The 26327-nt window shown below is 30.1% G+C and overlaps 1 protein-coding gene across 1 annotated transcript; it reads left to right on the top strand.

Annotated features, from left to right (window-relative positions):
* LOC107446742 (gamma-interferon-inducible lysosomal thiol reductase) lies at positions 1-26039 on the top strand. Its single transcript, XM_016061482.3, has 7 exons — positions 1-227; positions 15691-15966; positions 19259-19339; positions 21226-21321; positions 21418-21564; positions 23857-23925; positions 25844-26039. Exons 1-7 carry the CDS (start codon positions 183-185, stop codon positions 25877-25879), a joined length of 750 nt encoding a protein of 249 aa, XP_015916968.1. The 5' UTR covers positions 1-182; the 3' UTR covers positions 25880-26039.
* Positions 26040-26327: the final 288 nt, after the last annotated feature.

Here is a 26327-nt window from a genome sequence, read left to right on the forward strand (position 1 = left end):
ACTTGAGAAATGTCACTTTTACTTGGTGAATGCTAGTTCTAAAGTTGCGATGTTTGATTGGATGGTTGGGTTGAGGTCACCGAAAAGTAACCGGACGAGTAAAAAAGATCTGCCGACATAACCCACTGGACTGTCTTGTTTCTTATTTTCGATAGTTTGATTTTTTTTGTTCCGCAGTAAGGATGTGGTGCCTCTTTCTTACATGGCTGGCGGCAGTGTCTTTGCAGGTGAATTTTACCTTGATCATGAAATAATTCTACTTTCACTTTTCACTTGTTACTTTTATTTATGTTTTTGCTAAGCTTAATTTAATTCAAAATTGTTTACTTTAAAATCGACTGATATTATTTTTTGAAGAACTGCGTAATATAATTGAGTGATAAGTGTATGTTATTAATTATATTTAGCGAGATTTTTTAATACTCTCTTCAGAAGAACATAATTTCTTTTTCCGCAATACAATGGATCCTCAAAAATGTATTGAGTAATGTTTCTAATGTTTGGTACACTGTAAAAATTCCGGATCAAATTACGGTTTTAAAGTACCGGCACTTCGGGTGCATCAGCCGTAAAATTCACTTTTACCGTAAAATATTATACCGTAATTTTATTGTAATATTTATTTATTTAGAGTAATTCGGATATTTTATGGTAATTTTTAGTGAAAAATTTAAAATTTATCAGATTTTTATAAAATGGATTTTATGGTAAAAATGGATTTTACGGTAAAAAGTACCGGCATCCTGATTGCCGGTACTTTTTACCATAAGTTGATCCGAAACTTTTGGTAAGTGTAGTTGTAAAGCTTTATTTCGACCACTTTATTTTAATGGGAATTTATTATTCCGAAATTTAATCTTTGCTTCAAGTAAAATAATCTATGAAAAATAATCTTTGTTTCAAGTAAAATGATAGCTTTTATATCAACTGTGCAGTAGTTTTTTCATAAGTTAGTTGTAAAGATGTAGTTATTTGTGTACAACATGAAACAAAACTCAAAAAGTTCTAGCATTGACTACGCAGAAAAGAGAATTCCTATTCCATTGTATACAAAAGGGGTTAGCTTTTTAAGCGAACTTTTTATCTCCCATTTTTTTCGTCCCTTTAAAGAAATTAAGGGAAAAAAAAAAGAAATAAGTCTATATTCGGTGTTGTGCTATCACCATCCTTTATATGCTCAATAGGTATAAAGACTTTTAGACACGACTCAATAGGCTTAAGACTTTTTGTTTAAATGAAGTCAAACAGCCATAGGCTATGGGTGTTGCGAATTAATTATTAGAGATCGAAAAAAATGAAAACGTTTTCAAAACCTGATGAGTTGTTATTGAGGTTGGCAATAATGATGATGTAGTAAAATAATAAAAAAAAAAATAACTCATCTTGATTGCCGAATGAAACTGAAAGGTATTTTTAATAAAATAGAGTATCGATAAAATTTCTTTTTAAATTCTTTCTCCGTTTCATATAAAAATTGGTTTTGATTCTTGTAAACCCTTTTTTATGATTCATCAGATTTCAGCAAACTTTTCTTCCTCATTTAAACATAAGTTTATGACCCCCCTATTGAACATATTTTTCAATATTTTTTTTGCACAGGATTCTAAAAATAAGGGCAATTATTACTGGTCTCCGAATAAAATAAAAATCAGCAATTCAATTAAGAATCTATGTAAATCATGAATTTATAAAAACATATAAATCATAAATGTTCATCTTCAATAAATTTCTTAAAAAAATTTTTAGTACAATATTATGCATGGAAAACTGAGATTGTAGAAATATCTCACCATTTCTATTTGTCTTATCTAAGACTTCATGTAAAGATCTCTCTTTTTTTTTTAAATAATTGTACCTGAATTTTAGAGCTTTGTATTTATTAAAATTACTCTTTATTTGAAAATGAATTAAATTTTTTTTAATTTCCTTTATCATTAAATATTGCTGTATTATAATCGTATTATTGTAAATAAAATAAAACTATAAAGTGGTGCATTACATAAACTCTCATGATTTTGATTCTGGGTTTGTAAACCGAATCTATACCGATTCTTATAGTACTAGAAGTGCCGACCAGGTGGCAGATTGGTTAGCGTGTCTGACTGCGGAGCCATTGGCAGCGGGTTCGAATCCTGCTCAAGGCATGGATGTTTTTTTTCTCTCTGTGTTCTATGTCCTTTCTCCTTTGTGTGTGAATATGACCCGCCTTATAAACGGGTTTGGGGTTGTGTGACGTGAGCGACGCTGCTCCACAACCGTGGCTTCGCCACAGGTGCCTACTGAGTAACGAGAAGAGAGTAGCAGTTCTGGCATTTCTGTGGCCAATGGGACAAACCCCAAGTGCCCACCATTAAAAAAAAATATTGCTAGAAGTTTACTAGAGGCACGATTCTTATATTACTCTTCAACTTCCTAAAATCCGAGCTTTAAATAATGGAAAGCATATGCATGCTTAAAAATATGCAGCACAAAAAAAGTAAACTCACAAATGTGGCAAAATAGGCATATTTTGTTTTAAAAAGTTTACTTAATTAAACTTAATTAAAAATTCAATTAATTCAAAAGAGTTAAATAAGATTTTATTGAATGATAAATTTTTATCATAATGATAAATTTTAATTTTTAGTATTTTTCTATGCATATTGTAGAATATTTTCACTATGTATTTCTTTGCCATTAAACAAAATCCATTAGAATCAAATAAGAAGATATTTACAATGCCATGAAAGTGTCCGAAGGATATATGACTCGAATATCTTACATTTCTTATTTTTTGTACTTAAAAATTTCGTCCTAGGGAAGGTAAATATGATTAAGTTTTTACATAGACAATTGCTCTGTAAAAGCATAAAAACAGAAAAAAAAACTTTAAATATTTTTTAAGTGTTACAATCGTAACTGATATAACCGAATATATTGAACGCTGAATCTCAAGAAGTTAAACATTATAAATTTGTAATGTGAGAAAAATAAAAATAATAGCAATAATCTCAATAGTGAAAGGGTTGTGGTAGTGCGACGTGGGCGACGCTGCTCCACCGCCGTGGCTTCGCCATAGGTGCCCACTGGGTAACGAAAAGAGAGTTAGCAGTTCTGGCACTTTCTGTGGCCAATGGACACTAGTTCCAAGTGCCCGCCATTAAAAAAAAAATCTCAATAGTGAGAAGAATTTGAAAAAATATTTGCCAAAATATTTCTTAAATAGTGCATTTATTATGTACAACGTGAGTACTGTTTGTAAGTTTGTACAATACGCTACATAACTGTACCGAGTAATCTGTAGAGAAATTTCATGGAAGGCAGTTATTTAAAAAAATCAGTTTAGTTACAAATTTATAAAAATTAATTCAATTAATTTACATAAGTGCCGACCTGGTGGCCGAGTGGTTAGCGTGTCTGACTGCGGAGTCACTGGTCGTGGGTTCGAATCCTGCTCAGGGCATGGATCTTTCTTTCTCTCTGTGTTCTATGTCCTTTTTCCTTTGTGTGTGATTGTGTGAATGTGACCCGCCCTATAAACGGGTTTGTGGGTGACGCTGCTCCACCTCTGTGACTTCGCCACAGGTGCCCACTGGGTAACGAGAAGAGAGTAGCAGTTCTGTGGCCAATGGGACTTCCCCCAAGTGCCCGCCAATAAAAAAAAAAGAAAAAAAAATACATAAGTAATATTAAAAGAGATAGAAAAAAAAGTAAATTTGAAATGAATTGACAATGCTGAATTATGCTATTATTCGAATTAATGAACTTATGTTTATTCTACACTCGAATATGGTTTGTTTTTAAAGTTAATGTGTGCTCTGGTGCTCAAACAGCAAATCTTAATTATGATATTAAGCCCCGGTAGGGTATACTACATTATTTACATTATTACTACAGCTGCACAATGTGCTGTTGGCAACGGTCTGGGAAACATCCCTGAGGATTTTCAGAACACATGACATCGCAATTTTGATCCTGTGCAGAAACGCTTCTCCGCTTTGGTTGTCCAACGACCTACGCGTCAAGTTGAGCACTTTACGCCAGAACAGTTTAACGATGAACGATATCGCGAACCCTAGATTCCTTCGCAGACTGGTCAAAGTGGTCACCCTCCCTCATTGACAGCAGACAGTGATGCTTGACTTCGGCGATCTACAAAGAACCGTATCTTACGATCAGTCCACTGAGAGATGGTAGCATACATACCAATGCAGTTTCAGAGATTTCTTAGTAATTCATGGACAAACGAACTTTGTCATAGTCTGACTTCTGAATAGTAATTACATTTTAAGCTGACTATTTCTAAAGAGATGTAGGTTTTATTGAAATTACAATACTCCGTATGTTTTCAACTTTGCTTCCTTTACTTGACCCTAGTCTTTTTCAAATTATCAACAAGATGATATAATCGAAGAAAAATGTTACGCAAATCGTAGTGCATATGCACGTCTAATCTGTTCTTGACGAAACTCGGAACCGATGACTCGTTGACAACGAGGACAATGGGTCGTGTTTCAACAAGCCGAGTCACCGGGACACCTATAAGTTTTTTTTGCTGATATATTTATAAGCTTTTACGCAAAATGAAGCAAATAAACTAGTTTTTAAAAATTTTATATTAATATTTGAAAAAAAAAAATGTCGAAACTAGTCGAATACCGCAATAAGAAAGCAGCGAACCATACATCCTTATCACCTGCCGTTTATTTCTTACAGTAACAATCTACTTTCAATTAACCTATTATTCATAATTGCACATGATTTTTCTATGTTTTAATATTTTTGAATGTAAAATATATAAGATTTAAAGAAGTGTAATAGCAGAGCAACATAACAGTGGAACAACAGGCGAGAAATGCGGTATGAAAATGTCGTAGAGTTCCCTTTTGGACTCGGTGGTAGCATGTTGAATTTGAAGAAGAGCCTCAGAGCTCAAATAAATCTTGATAGGCTAAAATAAGCCTTACCTATTGAAACGCAGTGCTATAAGCGAAAGCAGAGAGCACGCCTCACTATACTATACTCAATACTCAACAACAGACGATTAACCCCAATGTCACTTCCTTACTTACATTTTAATTTTGATCTTATGACATTTAAGTCATTCAATCTATATTTGACAACAACGAAGTTAACTGCATTTAATTTTGTAGCATTTCTTTAAGTAATAAACACAAAATAAAATAATTACGCAAGCGATACATTCAAGAAGCTTTCAAACAATCTTCTCCCTTTTAGTATGATTGATTATAGCTGTCTCCAAAATGATCGATGATTTGAAAAATTGAATATAGAAAAACATAAAGAAAAACATAAGGAGATATATCATTAGGTTCAACGGGTAGTGAGAAATATGTTGACATCATTAAAAAAAGCTTTGGAAACGAAATAATTTTATCCCACGAATTTTAAACTTAGTTCTGAAATTCCTCAACAGATGACACTGCTGGTATGAAAAACTGAAAGTAATATTTTATAAATAATTATTTACGACAGCGTCGTGAGGAGAAAAAAAAAACTGACCGTCGTCTTAAATACTTCAATTGAAATTCAATGACATGTATAAGAAAACAATTGATTTTCTTAGTTACAGCAGCCATCAATTGATGATTAGATATTTTTGAGACTTAGCGAGTATAAATGTCTATTTCTTAAGGCATCTGACTATTGCAAAGACAAGATTTTGAGCTCAATGCTTGAAATTGAGTTTATTATAAATTTAAAACTCCTGTACTCTTAGATTTCTAAGAATACTTTACTTTTGTTTGTACTCCAATTATTTCCGATTACTTACAGTTTTTGTGTAAGATGATAACAGTGGATAGACTAATGGTTTTAAGTTTTTAAATGCATTTATTGCAAAATCAGATTTTGTTTACATTTACTGCACCTTGAACGCAATTTGAAAATAATTGTGTACTACTTTTCATGAGTGTTTATAAATATAGCACACATGTTTAGAACTACAGACTAAGAGAAATAAAGTAGAATTTAATTTTTTATACATGTTTTTTCGTAAGGTCAAGTGTGAAAATTTTTAAAAAAAATTTCCTTTTTAACCACATTGATTACTAACTCAGCAGTATACTCACTTGCTCTTAAGATACTAGTTCAAAACACAATTGATAGCCTAAGTAAAATCTTCAAAGTATTTTTTGTTTTAGGTGATAGAAATTTTTTAAAGTGTTCAGCCAGTGTGCCAAAAATTGTATTATTTTTTTTTCATCTAAAAATAGCCATTTAATAAAAAAAGTCTTTTTTTTTGATAGATATATAAGCTTTTACCCAAAATGAAACAAATCTTTTCCAAAAAGATATATTTATAGTAACATTTAAAAAAAAAATGTCGAAACTACCTTAAGAAGAAAGCAACAAACCATCCCTTTTTTTCACCTGCCGTTTGTTTCTTACAGTAACAATCTACTTTCAATTAACCTATTATTCATTAGCCATTTAACCTAATTAACTAAATAAAAAATAAAGCTTCTTTTTAACTTATTGAAACTAAAAATACCCAAAATAAACTTTAGCATGTTCACGAAATAACAATACCTGTCTTTTTTCGTTGTATTTCTGCAATTAATATCCATGTCTGAATTGAATCGCTCAAATGAATAAGTAAACTTCCTCCGATCACGCGATTTTTCAACTGTCATAAGCGAAAAAACAGTTCTTTGACTTTTCTACAATACGAAAAGGATTCTTAAAAGCTTTTGAAAATTTTGATTAAATAGCAGTTAGGTTTATCACTTAAGAAAATCTCCAACTATTTTACGCTTTGATGCTGTGGTAAGCAGGATCATGATTTGTATGACCTATATCATCTACATTTCATATTGCATGCCTCATGATACGTGGTCCAGTCTTTATTACGAAATAGGTTTTATGATTTATTGCCAGTTTTTATAAGATTGTATGGTGTTAAGTTCTACACGCTTTGCGATGCGATTCGATGCTTCAGAGCTTTGAACGGGATAATAGCTTAACAATGAGCAAGAATCAAATAAAGTTTTTGTGGAATTGGTGAAAATTATTATTTATTTGATAGCATGGGCGACTTTGTTTCAGGGCTTTGTGTTTCGAAAGCATCGATAGAATTGTGGACTATACACATAATAAGGAAGTGTTTTATTCTTTTATTATAAATAAAGTATCTAGAAAAAAGTAGAAAAAGTATCCGAAATAATTAGATCTTTCGGCTTTTGCTGTTCGACAATGGGTCAGTTTCCTGACACGGCGGTTTTGGAACCCGCTCTAAACTATTTTGACGATGCCGTTCGAAAAGAAACTGAAAAGTTTAATCGGCTTCCATCAAGAGTGGAGATATTCTTTCCTTCACTTTTTGTTCTAAATAAACAATTTTGTGTAGAATTCACTTATTTTGAAGAAAAAAAAACTTTTCATTTTAATGTAAAATATTTTCCAATGCTGCACCGACAATATTCCTAGTCACTTTTTCCATAAAGTCAAAATTCATATAAAATATATATTTAGAAATTGAGAATTTGATTAGTGCATTTAAAATAGAACAATACAACCACAATTAGTAGGAATAATTTCCAACTATGTAAAAATCTCAAATTGTATTTAATTATTTTTTAAGATTTTAACTTTTTAATTGTAATTTAATTTTCCGAAAGAAATATTTAAAATATTGACAAATAATTATTATTAAATAAAGAATAATGACGCCAAACCGCTAAAATATATTAATAATCGTTAACAATTAAATCAAAAAATCAAAATAAATAAATGAATAAAAGGGAAAGAAATTTGGAGCGGGCTCCGAAAGCTCCGTGACAAAGACTAATTAATAATAATTGAAATATTTATAAGTTAAGAAATATTGTAAATGAATTCTTTTAAGTGGGCTTAGATTTTACAAAATGTTATACTTAATATATAAATTTACACAAACCGCTGTGAAGTAATTTTTATGATTTTAACTAACACTTTAAATATTTAATGGTATCATTGCTACTATGTGAAATTTATAATTTACTGTAATAACTCCTTGAAATAGACGAATTCGAGCTTAAAGAAAAAGTAATCAGATCAAAGTGGATAAATATTTTATTTTATGATAAACGTAGAATATTTTATAAGAATCTTTAATAGTTTAATTTTGTTAAAAAGAAGAGCTTTAAGAATGATTAAAAGAGCTTTAAAGTATTTAAAATGGTGTACATCTATTTGGCATAATTAGATAAAAAGACATTGTTCTTGATGTTGTACCAGAATTTTAACAAAATACGCTTAGAAGAAAAACCAAACTAAAAAAAGGATTTTAAAATGATATATGATGTCTTTTTAACAAAAATAAACGATATTTCTTTTTCTATAAGTATTTCTATAAGTACCTACATTGTTGCATCATTATCATTTAAATTTGATGCAGTTTCAATAGGAGGCATGCTAAGTTGATATATGAATATATGGGTTGACATTGTACATTATCATTCAAATTTGCTGTTTTAATTTGGTGCTTGATAAGTTGTTATATGAATATATGATTTGTTATACAGTGTCATTTAAATTTGCTGCAATTTTAATATTGTGAATGCTCATTTGAATTACATTATGGTACTTCTTAAATTCACCTGAACTATAGTTCAACTTAAATGGAAATGTGGATCAATGTGTAACCTTATTAATGTTACAGAAAACTAACATGGTATTACGGTTCAACACTGTAATAATGGATCCTCAAGTTTCATTTTTGGCGAAACCGTTTCCTGGTATATGCTCCGAGCAAACATTTCGTCAAAGTGACGTACCCTCTGCGAGGAAACGAATTTCGTCAAAATTAAAGGAATATTTCATCATTATAATTTTTTCCCCTTTTCTTTTTCTTTTCTTTTGCAGAAAAAAGCCTTGTAGAGCCTAATGTGTTTAAGTTTTATAATAATCACTTTATCGTGGGAACCATATGGGTAGTATAATGTCACCCAAAACCACAAAAGAAGGACAGAACTGAGAGTTAAATTGCATGCATGCCCGGAATGGGATTCAAACCCGAAATCTTATTGGTACAAGGCCATCTCTTTGAACACCATATAGTCCAGTCTGTCACCCTATTTTCGATTGCCTAGTTTTCATTCTAACTTCATCGTTGTTGTTAACAGTATTTAACAATACAATGCGACGAGGTTCCGAGTTAAGGAAACCTTTTCGTCACATATTTGAGAGTTCGCATTTTGTCAACTGATTTCGTCACAACGTGATTTCGTGGCAAAATGATTTGTCAAAATTAATGAAATACAACTCAAGGATTGTTAAGTCGTCAAAAGTGAAAGTTTCATTTCTATATTTTCATTCAACGTTTAACCGATTTTTCTAAGCGTGTACGTTATTTACTGATGTTTTTGCTTCAAGATTTTGAAAATGCTTAACAATCATCAAACAAAACTCAAACTCACTTTTAACTGTAACAAATTTGGATTATCAATTTAAAATTAAGAGTAGAAAAAAATTTCAGCAGTAGCCTTATTTATTATTCATTTAATTTGAATATATTTAAGAAGGTTACTGCCTTCAGTTCTTACGTGATCCAAATCCATAAAATGTGATTTTCGGACATTTCTCTTAGCTGTTCCTTATTTTCATGCATATTTTATTGTATCTTTATTTTTCAAAAACAGGTTTTGAATCTTCACAGTAATTTTACTTGCACGCCATAACAATTTACGTTTTTCAGTTCCAAAAGAATTTAGAAATAAATTTCCCAGTAAAATTAAAAATTTAATTAAATTCAAAATTAAATATCTTAATTGAATTAAATCTGAAATATAAGAAAGTAGATTTTACATTGAATGTCAGTTTTAATTTCTTTAATATTTGTTTAAAATAATTGTGTCTACATAATCTCCACTTGTGTCTCCAAAAAATAAATATTACTTGTTATTTTATCCTTTTCACTTTTATCAAATTAATTAACCGGTTCCTTTTAGAAAGAGTAGAAAAGTTCAAAAATTCGAATTTCTAATATTGAAACTTAAAATTTAAGATCATTATGCGTTTATATATTATGAGCTTAAGTTTTAAGTTTCAATTTTACAAATTCAAGCAAAATATTTTAAAATATTTTTAATTTACTTTTAAAAATCGAATGAAAAATATTTTAAATTTAGATAAAAAATTAATGAATGAATATTTCGGAAAAATTATTTCTTAAAATGTGCACCATAAATGAAGGAAAAATAATTTGAAGAGTGATTTTGTAGTTTTTCAGAAAAAAACTTCTTTAAAGGGGACACGAAAAGTTATTGACATAAATAAAAATCAAATTTTCACTAAAAATATTGACCATAAAAAAGACGAAAATTTTTTTCGAAAATAAATGCTGTAGCTTCGCGTTTTTCTTACATGAAAAAAGTGATTTTTAAAAACTTCTTACTTTGAATGATTTTGTGTATCCGATATTCTAATCATTGTTTCAAATCATTGAAGGAAATAATTGGTTTTTATGAAATTGTTTCAATAGGTAAGTTGAACAAATCGCAGCTAAATGGTTTAAAGCATTCAAACAAACGCATTGGAGAGTAATATATATGTCACTGTTACATATTTAAAAAATTGTCTTACAAAGGATGATATGTGAATAAAAATGGATTAATATTTTTAGCATAAATTTTAATTAAAAAAATTGAAAAAGTTGCGTTTAGAACAACTGCCGACAATCTTAAATAACCTCTTCCAGAGTTATTTATAAATAATTTATAGCAAAAAGCATGATTTAAATTAATTTTTCATTCCAATTTATTTACTTTTATAATTACTAACAAAACAAAAGTTTCTTATTCTGTTGAAATGTACAGCATTCTAACATATATAGCTCATCATTGAATGTTCTTTACATTGTTACGAATTAGGCCGTTAATTGTTTTTTATGCCTCTTTATTTATTTTCTTTTAAATTTTCCCTCTTAGATTCACTTAAAGATTTCTTTTTTCTTATCTTGATCAAAGGTTTTCCGAAACAATGACTTTTTGTTACTTTTATTTCCTTAAAGAATGTTTATCATTATCAGTATAGGTTTTCGAAACAACAACTTTTTTTTACTTTCATAAAAAATGCCAGGTTTGCGTCATTTTCAAACGCGAATTCTGACGCTTTTTTCTTTATGTGTGATGCAGTGCCGAAAGTTTGCGTGAATAAAAAAGTTTTCATTCGTGGTATAAAAATGATGAGAATTTCGGAAACAATTTAATTGCGTGTTTATTCTAAAAACAGTGAATTAAGCTTTTCTTAATTGTTGTATGTTACGAATAGATGAGTGCTTTTAAAATGATGTATCTTTTAAAAATACAATTCAATGACTTTTCAAAAATGTCAGATTGTACATAATTAAATAATAAATATCTTGAATAAATCTGACATTTTCTTGGCAGAATAGTTTAGTTTCAGCAACCGTCGAATTTTCGTAACCCGCGATATTACTCCACTTTTATTTGTGTATGGGACTCTTACCTCATATAAAATATTCTTATAGGAATACAACTCATATCTTTTCTTGTATAAGGATTTTATTCCGATTATATTTCTCCAAAAAATGTTCGTATAGAAATTCAAATTATATCTCAATCATGAGGCTATTATAAATATTTCATAGGACGCAGTTTGGAACGCATTACTTCATACGAAGCATAATTTTTAAGATAAACAAGTCTAAACTTTATTTATCCCATAGAAAACCTTTTAACACCGTTCTATGATTTCATTAAGTCTAGGAATTTCGTATTGTGAATACAGCAAGCAGCTATCGATGTGCGGAATCAAGAAAATTTAATAAAAAACTGGCTTATGTATCTTTAAAAGTACTATACCGGCAAGGAATTTCGAAATATAAATCCAAAAAGGAAAAAAATAATTCAGCAGAAAGAGGAAATGTTACCATGGAAATATTCATGATAACTATCATTCTTGACCTTTTTAAACAAAATTAAAGCAATTCGGGATCTAAATTATTTTTAGTTTAAATTATAGCACTACTTATAAAAGTAGATAATGTAGGATAATTAAGGAATTAAAATAATGGACTTACTGCGACAACATTTATTGATAGTTGATGATTATTTATCAAATTATTCTCAAATTATTGATCACAAGCGCTCACTTATATTCTACATTGTCTTTCTCTTTGAGCATCAATCGGTTCCATTTTATCTTTTGTGCTTTACAACATTCAAAATAACCAAGTTATAAATTATACTTAATGTTTAATAATTGTTTTTAATGTTTAATAATTGTTTTTAATGTTTAATAATTGTTTTTAATGTTTAGTAATTGTTTTTAATGTTTAATAACATTGTAAAAGTATAAAAAAAGCAATTAAGTACTAAGATCTTAAATGGCAGAAGCTGATTGGCCAATAACTTTTTGCATACTTTAATCGCTAATCGTGTTAAATTAAGCTCATAAAATCTATTAGCGATTTATCGAATTCGATGCAAATATTTATGAGTTGTGCGGAAATACAAATAACTGGAGAAGGAAGACAGATTGTTTATTTTTATTTTTCATATCCGGATGGATAAGTAGAAGTGACAGAAATTTTTTTTGCTTGTTCGAATGAAACTTGTTAGCAGAAATTCTGCGAAAATGCTTCCCTTATCATTAGTTTTGATGCATTTTATAACAGAGGTTTCAGTGAAACCCGATCAGCTAGATTCTTATGGGAGACAAAATTGATTTATTCGAAGCAAATTTAAATGTATATTATTTAAAAATATATATTAAATGCATGCATGTACTAATGTAATATGCTAAAAATAAATTATCAGTTTGAAATATCAAAAAATTGTTTGCTTTCATTTTGAAATCATTTTATGTTGCCCCAACTGTTATTTTTTAGTTTACATTAAATTTACTACATAGGTGCGTAGATTTGTGACACCAAGTTCTGCAATGTTTCAGCTTGTATAAGTTCGATTAATCAGGTTAATCAAAAATTAAAAATTGTGTGAAGAAGACATTTTTAATATTTTTTAAATATGCCCATAGACTCTTTAGTTATTATGAAACTTTTTCAGAAAAAATATGATTACTTTTAAATGCTAATTTCATAAAAACTTATATCTCAGAAGCAAAGTCTTCGGTACCATTTTAAAGAGTGGCATAAATAAAAACCATCTATCTGAAAAATTAAAACTTTTTTTATACAAATATCTTAAATTAAAAAATTCATGTGTATAAAAGCATGTTGGGACACATTTTCAGATAAATACATACTAATATTTGACTGCTACTTTCATAAAACTTAACAAATTAGAAGCAAAATTTTCAAACCATTTACAAGAAATAAACTACTTATCTCAAAAAATAGATAATTGTCCATTGTAAATAAATTTAATAAATTTTTTAATAGTCCATTATATTGCTACATATGGGATCCATATTCATATTGAATCACACGTATTTATAACTGTTACTTTCATAACATCAGAGAAACAAAAGGTACGGTACAGTTTTAAAGAGTGACATGAGCAGAACATACACTCTATAACAAAAAAAAATCGACGCACCAAGAAGGAGTTGTCCGATTGAAGCGAAAATTGGTGGATAGGAAGACAATGTACAGAATAGTAAATGAGTAAAATTTCAGAACAATTGAATAATTTATTGCAGAGTCACAGTTACAAGTTTAATAAGGTGTTGATCCACCTCTAGCCTAGATACAAGCTGCCACACGGCGTGGCATAGACCGATAAAGCTCCCGGATGGTCTCTTGCGGTATTTCCTACCAAATTGGATCCAATTGTCGAACGAGGTCATCAACATTCCGTGCCAGATGCAATCGCCTTCCCATCATATCCCAGAAATGTTCGATGGGAGAGAGATCTGGTGATCTGGCAGGCCAAGGAAAGTTTGACAAGCTTGCAGACAGTTCATAGCAACACGTGCCGTATGTGGTCTGGCATTGTCCTGCTGAAAAACAAGCCCAGGGCACTGCAAAAGGAACGGTAGCAAAACAGGTCTTAGGATGTCGTCGACGTACCGCTGTGAAGTAAGTGTACCTCTAATGACGACCAAAGGGGTCCGGCTGTCAAAGGAAATGGCACCCCAGACCATAATGCCTTGTTGAGGGCCGGTATGGCTTGCAATAGGGATGGCAGGATCCCCCCTCTGCCCTGTGCGTCTCCAAACACGTCTTCGATGATCGTCAGGACACAGTTGGAAGCGGGATTCGTCGCTAAAGACTATACGTCCCCAGTCAGCATCATTCAGGCCATATCTGTTCAAAACATTCATGCATACGAAATTTCAAAGCAATCGGATGATTGCTTCTTGGTGAGTGGATTTTTTTGTTATAGAGTGTATTTATCTGAAAAAAGGAAAAATTCCACGGTGCAAATACGTAGATCCCGGGTTGCACTTTGCAAGTTGTATTACTTCCCGTGTCATTTTATGCTGGTCCGTGAAAATTGCCTATATCGATGATGCTAAATTATCCCGGATTTTACGTTACCCCTCTTAAATTCCGCTTTATACGTTTCTCAAACGGATCAAAATCATTATTTCTCTACAAAGATCACACAAACTTTTCCTGAGTTTTCTATTTCTTCTTTTTTATTGTTTTTTAAGAGACTTGTTATTAGCTGCTTGTAGCTTTTCTGACATTCCTTCTATTCTATGTTATTGTACTTTTGTCTGTATGATGGGACTTCCTTCTAGTGTCTAAATCAGAAGAGTGGTGGGATAGGCAAGGGTGGTTAATGTAAGTATGGCAGCTTAAATCATAAAAAAATTTTTCAGCAAATTTTAACGTTTGGATTATCTAATTATTGAGAGAACATTGCGCTGAACAACTGGCTATACGACCATTTTTTGTCTTGATTCCGGTGATCTGCAAGATGCTTCTAAAGCAAAAATAAATATTCTGGAAGCTCTGAATTTAATTCTTACGGTATTGGACAGTGTCGATTAAACGGCATTACAAATGGGTTTAGTAATATTTCACGGGGTTAATTGCCTCTCGGTATCCAGCGGGAAGGTTGGCCCATTGGAATAAAATTGCACGTGTGAAGATCTTCCGAAATCGATGAAGTGTATGTAGACTACAGAACACATGCTATTACTTTTCAATTCCTTCGATATCTGATTTAATGCTTGTTCCCGATGATAGTGTTGAAAACGATGAAGGTGAGCAAAATATATCAGAGGATGTACCCACAACTGATTAAGAGTTTGAAAGCATAAGAACTCTGAAACATTCGCAAATGTAAACGATAAAGTAAATTTGCAAACAATAGATATTGAGAGGAATATTTTTAAATTTCCCCTGAAAAGAAAGAAAAAAAAACTTGTTAAGATTACACATTTTTTCTAATAGTTCATCTCGTCAGTATGAATTTTCAAAAAATATATTTATAATTTTTTTTTAACCCCAATTTTACGTTATTCCGCTTCGGGCGCTTTCTAATGCTAGTGCGACGGAAACAATTTCATAAAAACAATTTCATAAACAAATTCATTGAAACAATTTCATAAAAACCAATAATTTCCTTCGATTTTGAGTGAGCTTATGTCGTTTTCAATTAATTAATTTTTTATTTTATAGTAACCATATACATCTAATTTCCCTTAGTTTTTATCGTCCCCTTGTATATTTTAAGGTATTTTTAAATCTTATAATAAAAGGAAATTTTATTCCAAGATATTCTATTTAATGTCAAAATTAGTATATCAATTGCATACATTTATTATCTATAGGTCAGTGAAGCACAATATAGCAGTTACCATAGACGAGTATATGTTAATGGAAGACCAATTTATCCATTGCATTCCATTAGAACTTCTGGTTCTTCTCTCAATCCCGTTCATCGCCCTTTAACTAGTACTGCTGACACTGAGCCTGTGCAGTTGGACATATATTACGAAACAAATTGTCCAGACAGTATGCGATTCGTAACACAGCAATTATATCCTCTGTATCAAGAGATGAAGAATTCTCTCAAGATTCGTTTGATACCCTTTGGCAAAGGAACAGTAAGTATCCCTCTTTTTAAAAAAATGCATTATTATCTTCGTAGACTTGAAAGGCGTAGTGAAATAAAGTGATTATCTGAACAGCTAAGGTGATGTTTTAACACACATCGTTCCTTAGCAGGATTCCCAGATAGGTACTTTGCAAGCTTTTCGAATTTCCAATATCTTACAAAACAATACACAGAAATATTTTATTAAAGATATAGAATTCGTGGTGTTTTCTACCATAAACGCTCTTCTAAATCATTTGAAATTGGAGCTTTATTATTTTACTTGCACCGAGCCCTGCAACCATGAGATATGAACTGAATACATGATTATGATTAAATGCACTTATTAAACTGTCTAGAAGAATAGATTTTAAACTTCATCAGTTAAAACAATGGCCATAATTTTATAATTATTCAAAATTAGTTAGTAAGTAATTTGTAGTTAAGGTAATTTTTAAGGTAATTTTAAAATTAGCTAAGGTAATTTTTGTCTCTTACAATTATTTAAGCTGAAGTTTTAGTTTTTATATTTTTTCAAAGAGTTGTAATTGCAATATGCTTTAATAAGAAGTCCAAATTATTCAAAATTTAAATACCCTTTGTAAAAAATTAGCAGTTCTATGGCTAGTTTCTACAGCTAGTATTACTGTAATATAAAAGCTGAATTATTTAGCTATAAAGAATAAACTACTTTAACTTCAAATGCAACTCTTCTTTGTAAATGTGTATGGATACCATTGTAAAAAACTAGCTACTCTACAGATAGTATTAGTGTGAACCAAAAGCTGTACTATTAAGTTATAAAGAATAAACTACTTCAATTTCTAAAGAATCTCTTCTTAGTAAATGCCTATGGATTGTAAAAAAATGTCATACAGCTAGTACTGGTATAAAATAAAAGCTGGATTATTAAGCTATAAAAATAAACTACCCTGACTTCAAATGTGACCCTCCAATGCTTAAGGAAAAACACTTTCAATCCTTTGACCTGTTTATTCATGAGCGAGTTCTGGATCTCGCTTTTAAGACTATTTTTCGAACGCTCTGTAGTCACATGAAGTTATTCTTTTTTGTGAATAAAATGCTATTTTCACAACTGCTGTGAGTTAGCAAAAGTTACTCATGACCATTAAGCAAAGTTTAGCCTATTTTTAGCCAGTGCCTATGTTTATTCCGAAAATGGCGCAAAACGTTAATACGGAGAAAAGGCATAGTTTTCAGGAAATGAAAAGCGTTTGCGGTCTGATTTCTTGATATTTAAAAACTTACTCTAATACTGCATTGCCGCGGTGGCTCAAGGAATTGAGCATTCGCCATCCAATGAGGTGAACTGGGTCCGAACCCCAGCGATGGCTGGTTGATACGAAATCCTTATCCGGCTAGCTCCAAAGTGCCGATGTGAAATATCCTCAGTAGTAGGAGGATCATGGGTTAGAGTCCCCTTGCCGTCAGGATAACCGTGGGAGGTTCTCGCGGTGTTCTTCTCCATGTAACGCAAATGCGGGTTAGTTCCATCGAAAAGTTCTCCGAGAAGTCAAATTTCTCAAAATACTTGATCCAGGAGCTCCCATTGTCTTTTGGATTGGGTTCAAAATTACAAGGCTATGGAGTTGAACATAAGTAGTCGTAAACCCGAAAATTGGGTCGGCTGTTCAATGACGGTTATAAAATAAAATACTTTATTATTTGGGCTCATAAAAATTTGAAAAAAAAAAAAAAAGAAAAAGAGAATAAGTCATTTATTTTGATAATTTTCCTCTGGGCGAAAAAAATGTCGCCAAATTGATAATTGAGAAAGTTTAATAACTTTTAAAATATTCTTGTTATTTCTCTGTTATAAAGCCTAGATAATTCTTTACGACAAGATGATCTACATAGTTTAAAATTATAGCTTTGCCTCAAGTCTAAGGCTCTAAACTGTGGCTTTTTTTTATTTTTATTTTGGTTGGAGAACGAACTTCGAAAAACCATGCTAACTGTTGTGTTCGAGGTAGCATCTTTCGTGATTAAGACATTCGCATTGTCTTGGTTACCCAACACTTGGCAACACGGCCTTGGCTACTCTAACTCAAAAATTCAAAATAAAAAGTAATATTTTTAAAAACCACGTTTTTGTAGTGGAGTATTATAATTAAAAAAAAATTGAAAAACGTAAAACGTGGAGCGCATGAAATACATAACAGTAATGTTATATTAGTGTGTGTATGTGAGCTCATGAGAATATGTGTATGTATATCTGTAATTGTAATTGTATCTGAATGTGGATGTGGAATATGTTTGTGTATATGCATATGTATGTGGATGTATATGTGGCTGTGCATGTGTATGAGTAAGAAAATGTGTATATGTATGTGTATATGTACTGTTATGTATTTCATGCGCCCCACGTTTTTCGTTTTTCAATTTTTTTTTAATTATTATTCTCCACTACAAAAACGTGGTTTTTAAAAATATTATTTTTTATTTTGAATTTTTTTATTTTAAATTATAATTTTTTTAATTTTTATTTTATATTTTTTAAAAATTATTACTTTTCAATTATTATTCTTCACTACAAAAAACGTGGTTTTTAAAAATATATATTTTTATTTAGATTATTTTTCTTAGTCAAGAGTAGTCAAGACTACTACAAGACCACTACTAAAATAATAGAACTTTCATTTTAAATTAGGGATACAAAAATCTTTATAGAAGAACAATACCTCTACGACTTTCAGTAGTTTTATGCTGATGACAACCAAAACAATCTGGAAATGAATGAGGAAAAACTGGATCCTACCACGTGATTTTTCAGCCAATAAAAATACTCCGACAATAAGAATCTTTTCACCTGACATGTAATACTAATTTGAAATAATGGAATCGACAACAAAAGACAATCTCGAAACTAATTTTTTTTTTAAATTTTAATTTTATTTTACTTTGTATGTCTTTTTTCTTTTCATTTTCATGCATTGTCATCCAATTCTGAACTATGTGCCAAATTTGAAGTTTGTAGCTAGTCGGGAAGTTAGTTTAAAACCGATTACAAAATTCCACCCGGACAGACATACACGAAGGCAAGTTTATATAAACGTGGTAAAATAATAAAAAGAAAAGAAAAATAAAACTATCTCCCTATGTTCGTATATTTCCCTATGTTCGTATATTTTAATTATATTCTTCAAATATACTTCATTTATGATTTAAACGTTAACATTTAAGCAACACAATTTTTGATGGTCGAACACAATTTCACATTTTTTGCAGATTGTACACAATTTTTAAAAATAAAAGATTTTGCTTTTATTTTTCTTCTTTAGGCTTATTTTAACGAAGTTTCCAAGCAATATGATTTCAACTGTCACCATGGGCCTGCTGAATGTCTGGGGAATACAGTACAGGTAAACTTTATGTTTTTGTTAAAATTTTTTCAAGGGGTCGCGATTAAAAATTATATTTGTCGAAACATTTTATGCTGTAGAGGATGTTCAAAATTAAACTGATTGTATTCAGAGGCTTCTAGCTCTTGTTATACTAAATGAATCCGCACGATATTTCCAATAGATGATATTTAGGTCACTGGGTCAAAGTTTTTTTGAAAGAAAATTTCATGAAATTTCGTCAAAAGATGAAACAATTACATGCAGAGGATGCATACACGTAATCGTTGTACATATGATTTACAAGGTATGCACACGGAGCACGTAAGATATAAATAAATAAAATGTTCCGTAAAACTTTGAATTTTTAAACTGCTATCTTTCCTTTTACCAGATCGCAAATTTCGAAAATTTTTTTTCTTGCTGGAAACCTCTGCCCCCCGATCTAAATAACAAATGCTTGGAGTTTCATTCAAATTGGTTCAGTAGATCTGGAGTTACCAGATTTGAATGCCGTCAGTTTAATTCAAGCAATCTGTATGTAGAATTTCGTTTTGCATCTTTTACATTATATGAATACTTTTTTTGCTGATTCTTAAAGTTATTTTTTAATTCTAACTTTTAACGAAGACTTAGCAACAACGGCGCCATTAATTTCCAAATTGTTCTAAGGAACGACATCAATGTATGCATAGTTTAAAAAACAAATTAACTTGCATAGTTAAAAAAGGAGGTTTTATTATAATGATTGGCTCAAACATTGGCATAAAAATTAGCTCACCTAGAAAGAGTTATTAAAATGAAACGAAATTTTACATACGTAGGTAAAATGTTGATATAAGTAAGTGGTTAAAAAAAACAAAGCAAAATGATCATTTAATGCAGGAAAAAATACAAATGGATGTTGGTTTTAGTACTTCTTGGGCCAACTCTGGCGCGAATTAGTTGTCCATTTCTAGGATTGAGGCGTTCACAACGTGACCTCTACACGATGGACATCACTGCCCAAATTAAACCTGGATTCATCCCTGAAGACGACCTGGTTCGATTCGTTTGCAGTCCAATCCCGTCCAGAGCAACACCAAACGAAGGCTACGTTCGGTATCATCAATCCTGCTTACGTTATACAACAGCAGACCACTTTTATATGTTGTCAAGGAATGGGGTGCCATTGTATACGACGCATGATCATCCTTAATATTAATCCATGGTGCGATGATTCCCCAGTATTACGTTCATGAAATCCCAAGATTGCACTAAAATCTCCATTCATTTAGATTTTTTCCTTCAATAAATGCTAGTTTTGCTTCAATTTTTTTTACTCACTTACCTTTATTAACGTTGTACTTATATATGTAAAATCTCTTTTTGTTCTAACAACTCCTTCTAAATGCTCTAATTTTTAAACAATGAGTGAAGTTTGCTTTTAGGCTATCAATTGTTAAATTTGAAAAGTAACTGAACATGTTGTGTTCATTAGTCTTTTATTTATCGCGATGGATGAAATATTTATTAAACTAAACAAGTGTTTTTAATTTAAAAAGATTAAAAAGACAAACACCAGCAGCACTTAACCTCAGACTAGAATTTAGACATTACTGAAACTGTTTTAAGAAGTTAAAAGTTTTGAAATTTCGCATGACTCAGATGTTTTCATTGGTATTCCATTTCAAATAGAGCTTTATTACCTGAATAGTATTTTTTGGCATTATTTTACGAGATGTCATACTTTGTCAAAGGCAGAATGAAGCAAATATCATTTTTTGAAAATTCATCAGCAATGGGATCCTATAATAGCTAATATTCCAGAATTAAATTTTAATGTGTTAAATATATTTTACATAAAAATGTTTTATTAGCTTCTTATAAATGAATATAATTTACATAAAAGCATATTTTAATTTCAGAGTTGCGTTATTTCCTTGTATCCACAACCGGAAGATCATATGAATTTAGTTAATTGCATGGAGGCTTATCCCAGACCCTCTTCAAGTGGTTCTAAGGTACAACTTAAATTTTTACGCGAGCCATTTTTAATAAAAAAAAGTTCATTATTTAAGCAAAATATTACTATTTGGATTTTTTTCTTATTTTAATAGTGTGCTAAACGACTTGGCTTAGACTGGAACAAAATTTCTAAGTGTGCTGATGGTGAGGAAGGAAATAGACTACTCTATGAGAACTACAAGATTACAAATGCTTTAAGTCCTCGACTTAATTTTGTGCCATGGATTGTTATTAATAGAGTAAGTGCAAAATACGCCACTTTCTACCTTTGCACAAAAAAAGTAGTCACATGAATTTAGACATACAGATTTTAAAATAGGCTGGCTGCTTATGCATTAAAATTGATTATCTTTATTTTTTTTTCATGGTGGGTAATTCAAGATGATAATTTATTATTTTTAAGCAATGATGGCTAAAACACAAGTTAACGAAACAAACAAAAAAAAATAAGGAAATTTCTTGGCTTCCATTTCCGATTTAATAGCACAACAAAGTTTAAAATTTGCGATTTTGTACCAATTTTCTAGAGTTGTATTTTTACCCATTGGCAAAATGAGCCTTAGTTTGGGTTTGATGGCGTGCGCATCTTATTTGAAGTCATCACACTTTTCAACTGTGTTCAAGAGTAATAGTAAACAGTGTACATTTGTTGCTATGGCAGCCGCGGCTGTCTGATAAATACTTAGAATTCTTTTTTTTTTCATTTTTTTTTATGGTGATGCTTTTTATGTCGATTGTTTTTTCGCCCTTTCGCAATATTTTGAGTGATATAGTGAAAAAAAATTTAATAAAGGAATAATTTTATATTTAAACAAAAATATATCAAAAAAAGCAATAGCACTCGAAAGATTCATTTTGTTTAGTGAATTTCTCTAAAGTTTTTAGTTCAATTTTCGTTTTTAGACCTTTTAAAACGGAGAAAACTTTAAAAAATCTCACGAATTTTTATATTTAGTTAAAATATAAATCCTGATCTCAACAATAAAAATCCGTAGAATATTGAGCCTGTAAACGCAAGCCATACGCTTACAGGTTCAACGTTCCTTCATACATAATAAATGCAACATGAATGGAGGGACTTACTGGAAGTTTTCCAAGTTTCTTCCGATTTTAGGTAGCTTGCTATTGTCTACATTAGGTAAATCATCAACATAAGATGTTTTAATTGGTTAGGACCAAGTCATTGACTGACATAATCGCAAGAAATTTCGAAATAAATTGATGAAAATATCAGCCTACTGGTTAATCGTAAAATATTAAAATGAAGAAATGAAGAAAGTAACACTTAAAAATCGATTAAACGTTGAACCATAATATCGCTATCTTGAACTAAGGTGCAAATTTGTCGTAAAAAGGGTACAAATTTATTGTAATCAGAATCGAGGGTGTTATGAATTATATTCTCGTTAAAAATTTGACAAATACTGTAGTTCAACATTGCACCATATTAAAGTTTGCAAATTCGTAAAGTTAATAGTTCAATACGCTCCTGGAATATCTCACAGTATAATACTAAAATCGCGAAAACAATCTGATGTTAAATATCTCTGGAATTTATTTTATAAGTATATGCAAGATAGGATAGTAATTTGAAATTCAGTAAAAAGCTATATTTTAGCATTTTTTCCTTCTTATAAATGAAAAAAATTAAAATGGATAATTCCAAGAAAATTGTAGCGAAAAATCTTCTATAATTTTACTATAAAATTTGGAAAAACATGTCAACATATTTTGAAAGACCAAAACACGATGTAATTTGCCAGGACGACATTTTGTTCCACTTTTAAAGCAAAAAAAAAAAGTTTTTATTTCAAGTAAAAAAATAAAAACAATGCTCCGTTGTTTTTATTTTTATGATTAGAAAGGAGGACATTTAAAAAATATATTTCCAAATTTGCGCAGTAAAACTTCCCCATTGTTTCTGCTTTATGAGTCTAACAAGCACATTAATCATTATTTCATGAAACAGATTTTTTTTTCAAAAATTCAAATTTCTAAATCAAATCTAATAATTTTTCAAGTAATAGGTACTGTATTTTTTCAAAGTAGAAAATATTTGCATCCATTATGACTTTAACTTAAACAAGAATTATGTGGATTTATTTTAAAATTCGATTTTAATACAGATAAATATCACAAGTGAAAAACGAACCATTAACATGCATATTGTTTTAAAAATAAGTTAAATGAAAATATTTTTTAATTCATCACCTACAAAATAAAAATCTGAATATTTTTTGAAAATCATGCTTCTGTTTTTTGTTAAAATATATTTTTATGATTTCGAATATTTACACATTTCAAAACTTTCAAAATTTTCATAAAAGTTCATGCTTCCGTTTCTTAATAAAAAAAATAATTTTATGCTAACCATATGATACTTACGTAGTGTAACATGTTTGGAGTTAATATGCAAAATCAGTCATCTATTATTTAATAGTTTAAAAACCATTTTTACTATTTCCGTTATGTATTTCTGTTATGCAGTAAATTTTCGCGAGTATTATAAAAAAGAATACATTAAATTTCAGGTGTATACTAGAGATCAGCAAAGACGAGGCCTCCGAAACTTAAAAGAGGTTGTGTGTGAAAACATGAAAGTGAGTATTAAACTTGATGAATATAAGAGTAGATTAATGAACAATAGATTTTGAGTTAAACTGATATTTAAATAAACACTTTTTTTTCTCATTTAAGACATTCATTATTAAAATATCTCATTGCAAAGATTCGCCAAAATAATTTCATATTATAATTGGATCTTATGAGATTTTATTTGTATTCGTATGCAAGTGGTAAAAAATATTTGAGTTAAAAAATGCGAATCAAATAAAAATATTCAGCAACAGATATGCATTCATTCTCTATTTTGGTAATTATGAGATATATTCCTGATTCCATAAATTTAAAAAAAAAATTAATAGTAAAAAAAGAGTACAGTGAAGTAATGAATGAAGTATCTTTTGAATCACTAGATACATAGTACATTTGTACAGAAAATGCATATATTTTGAACAAGTATTTGTAAGTGCAAGTATATTTTTTATTGTAAATTTTAGTTGCACTTAATGTATTTTTATTGCAACTAGACTAGTTGCTTATTATATTTTTTAAAGCAAAAAGTTAAATGCATATTTTTTATGTACAATAGTTGCATACTATTGGAAATAAAGAAATTACAGTAGTATGTAACAATTTTATTGCGTACATAGTAGCATATTACGGTAATTTTAAAAAGTTATGATAAAGAGAAAGAAAAATTACAGTAATGTAGATATACTAGGTATGAGGGCTTACACATATTTTAGTTTTTAATCTATAAAGTTGAGTATGCCAACCTGGTGACCGAGCGGTTAGCGTGCCTGATTGCGGAGTCGATGGTTGCGGGTTCGAATGCCGCTCAGGGCATGGATGTTTTCTTTCTCTCTGTGTTCTATGTCCTTTCTCCTTTGTATGAATGTGATCTGCCCTATAAAAGGGTTTGTGGTTGTGTGACGTGGGCGACGCTGCTCTACCACCGCGGCTTCACCACAGGTGCCCACTGGGTAACGAGAAGAGAGTAGCAGTTCTGACACTCCTGGCCAATGGGGACAATATATCCCAAGTGCCCGCCATTAGAAATNAAGAATTTTTTTTTTTTTTTTGAGTATTTCTTAAGAACACACATGTGAAAAAAGAATGTTATTCAAAAAGTTAATATCTTAACAGACAATGAACATATATGTAATTATAACAATATGTTAGACGACAAAATTTGCATAGAATTTTTTCTAGATATTTATTTATATTTTGAATTTCAAGAGGAAGTAAGTTGAAGTATTTGGGTGTATCCTGAAATGTTCTTATTAGGTTTGGGAATAGAATAAATTTGATTGGGTCTTTTCATATTCTTAGTGTTCTCTTTTTTACGATTGTATGAACTGTAAAAAGTTCCGGATTAAATTACAGTGTCCGTAAAATCAATTCTTACTGCATTATATTACACCGTAATTTTTACAATAATATTTATTTAATTAGAGTGATTCAGTGATTATACGGTAATTATTATTGTAAAAATTACGGTATACGGTTCCGTAACTATTTCCGGTAAAAATGAATTTAACAGTAAAAAGTACTGGTACTTTTTATCGTAATTTGATTTGGAATTTTTACAGCATGGGCTTTCAAAAATATGTAATGAGAATTTATAGATTGATATAGCTGTAAAATCGGTAAAATATTTTTAAGGCCTTCATTATTTTACCAAGTAATGCCTATTATTTGAGAAAAAAAATTGTGAGTTCTTTTAAGCGTTCATTATGAATTAAATAATGCCGAAATTTATAAAATGTATTAAAACTTAAAAAAAGTTGCAATTATTATTTTTTGTACGGTTTATAAAATAAAATTAAATTAGAATTTTCCTCTTTTATTTACACTCATAATTATGTTTAGAGTACTAAGTATTTAAAATATTGATTATTATATTTTTAATAATGTGAAGTGTCTGGAAAGTAATTATTTTCTTTTAAATTTCAGAATAATCATCCAAAATGTGGGAAGACCTTTTATTAAGAATGGAAAAAATGTTTCAATTTGTTTAAGCTTTGTGACATAATTTAAAACTTAAGGAGATTTGTCAATTTTGTTGTTTTATGTAACGTCGAGTTATTAAATAAATATTTATTTAAGAAAAATATTTTTTCGATTTATAAATAAAATTTCTTTATTTTAAGTCTTGGTTTTATTCCACCTTCTATTGAAAAAGCCTTACATCTGATGTATAAATGGTAGGTTTCAATACACTTAAAAATTTCAATACACTGTTAGAAATTTGGGAGCGCATTAAACTCTAATTGTGCTCATATTCACTGAAAATTTAATATGGTGCTAAATTAAAGCGTATTTTCTTACTATTTAATTTTGAATGTACTATATATTAGTTCCACTTAAAAGACTGAAAAATGATTCAATTTACACTGTTCTAAGATGGAAGTGCATTTGCACCGAATGTAATGGTTTA

Source organism: Parasteatoda tepidariorum, chromosome 1 (assembly GCF_043381705.1).
Source record: "Parasteatoda tepidariorum isolate YZ-2023 chromosome 1, CAS_Ptep_4.0, whole genome shotgun sequence".
Taxonomy (NCBI): domain Eukaryota; kingdom Metazoa; phylum Arthropoda; class Arachnida; order Araneae; family Theridiidae; genus Parasteatoda; species Parasteatoda tepidariorum.

Coding starts and splice junctions, on each gene's coding strand:
- LOC107446742 (XM_016061482.3), top strand. CDS start 183: ATGTGGTGCCTCTTTCTTACATGGCTGGCGGCAGTGTCTTTGCAG. Junction 21,565..23,856: donor CATGGATTGTTATTAATAGA/GTAAGTGCAAAA, acceptor ATTAAATTTCAG/GTGTATACTAGAGATCAGCA. Junction 23,926..25,843: donor TTGTGTGTGAAAACATGAAA/GTGAGTATTAAA, acceptor TTTAAATTTCAG/AATAATCATCCAAAATGTGG.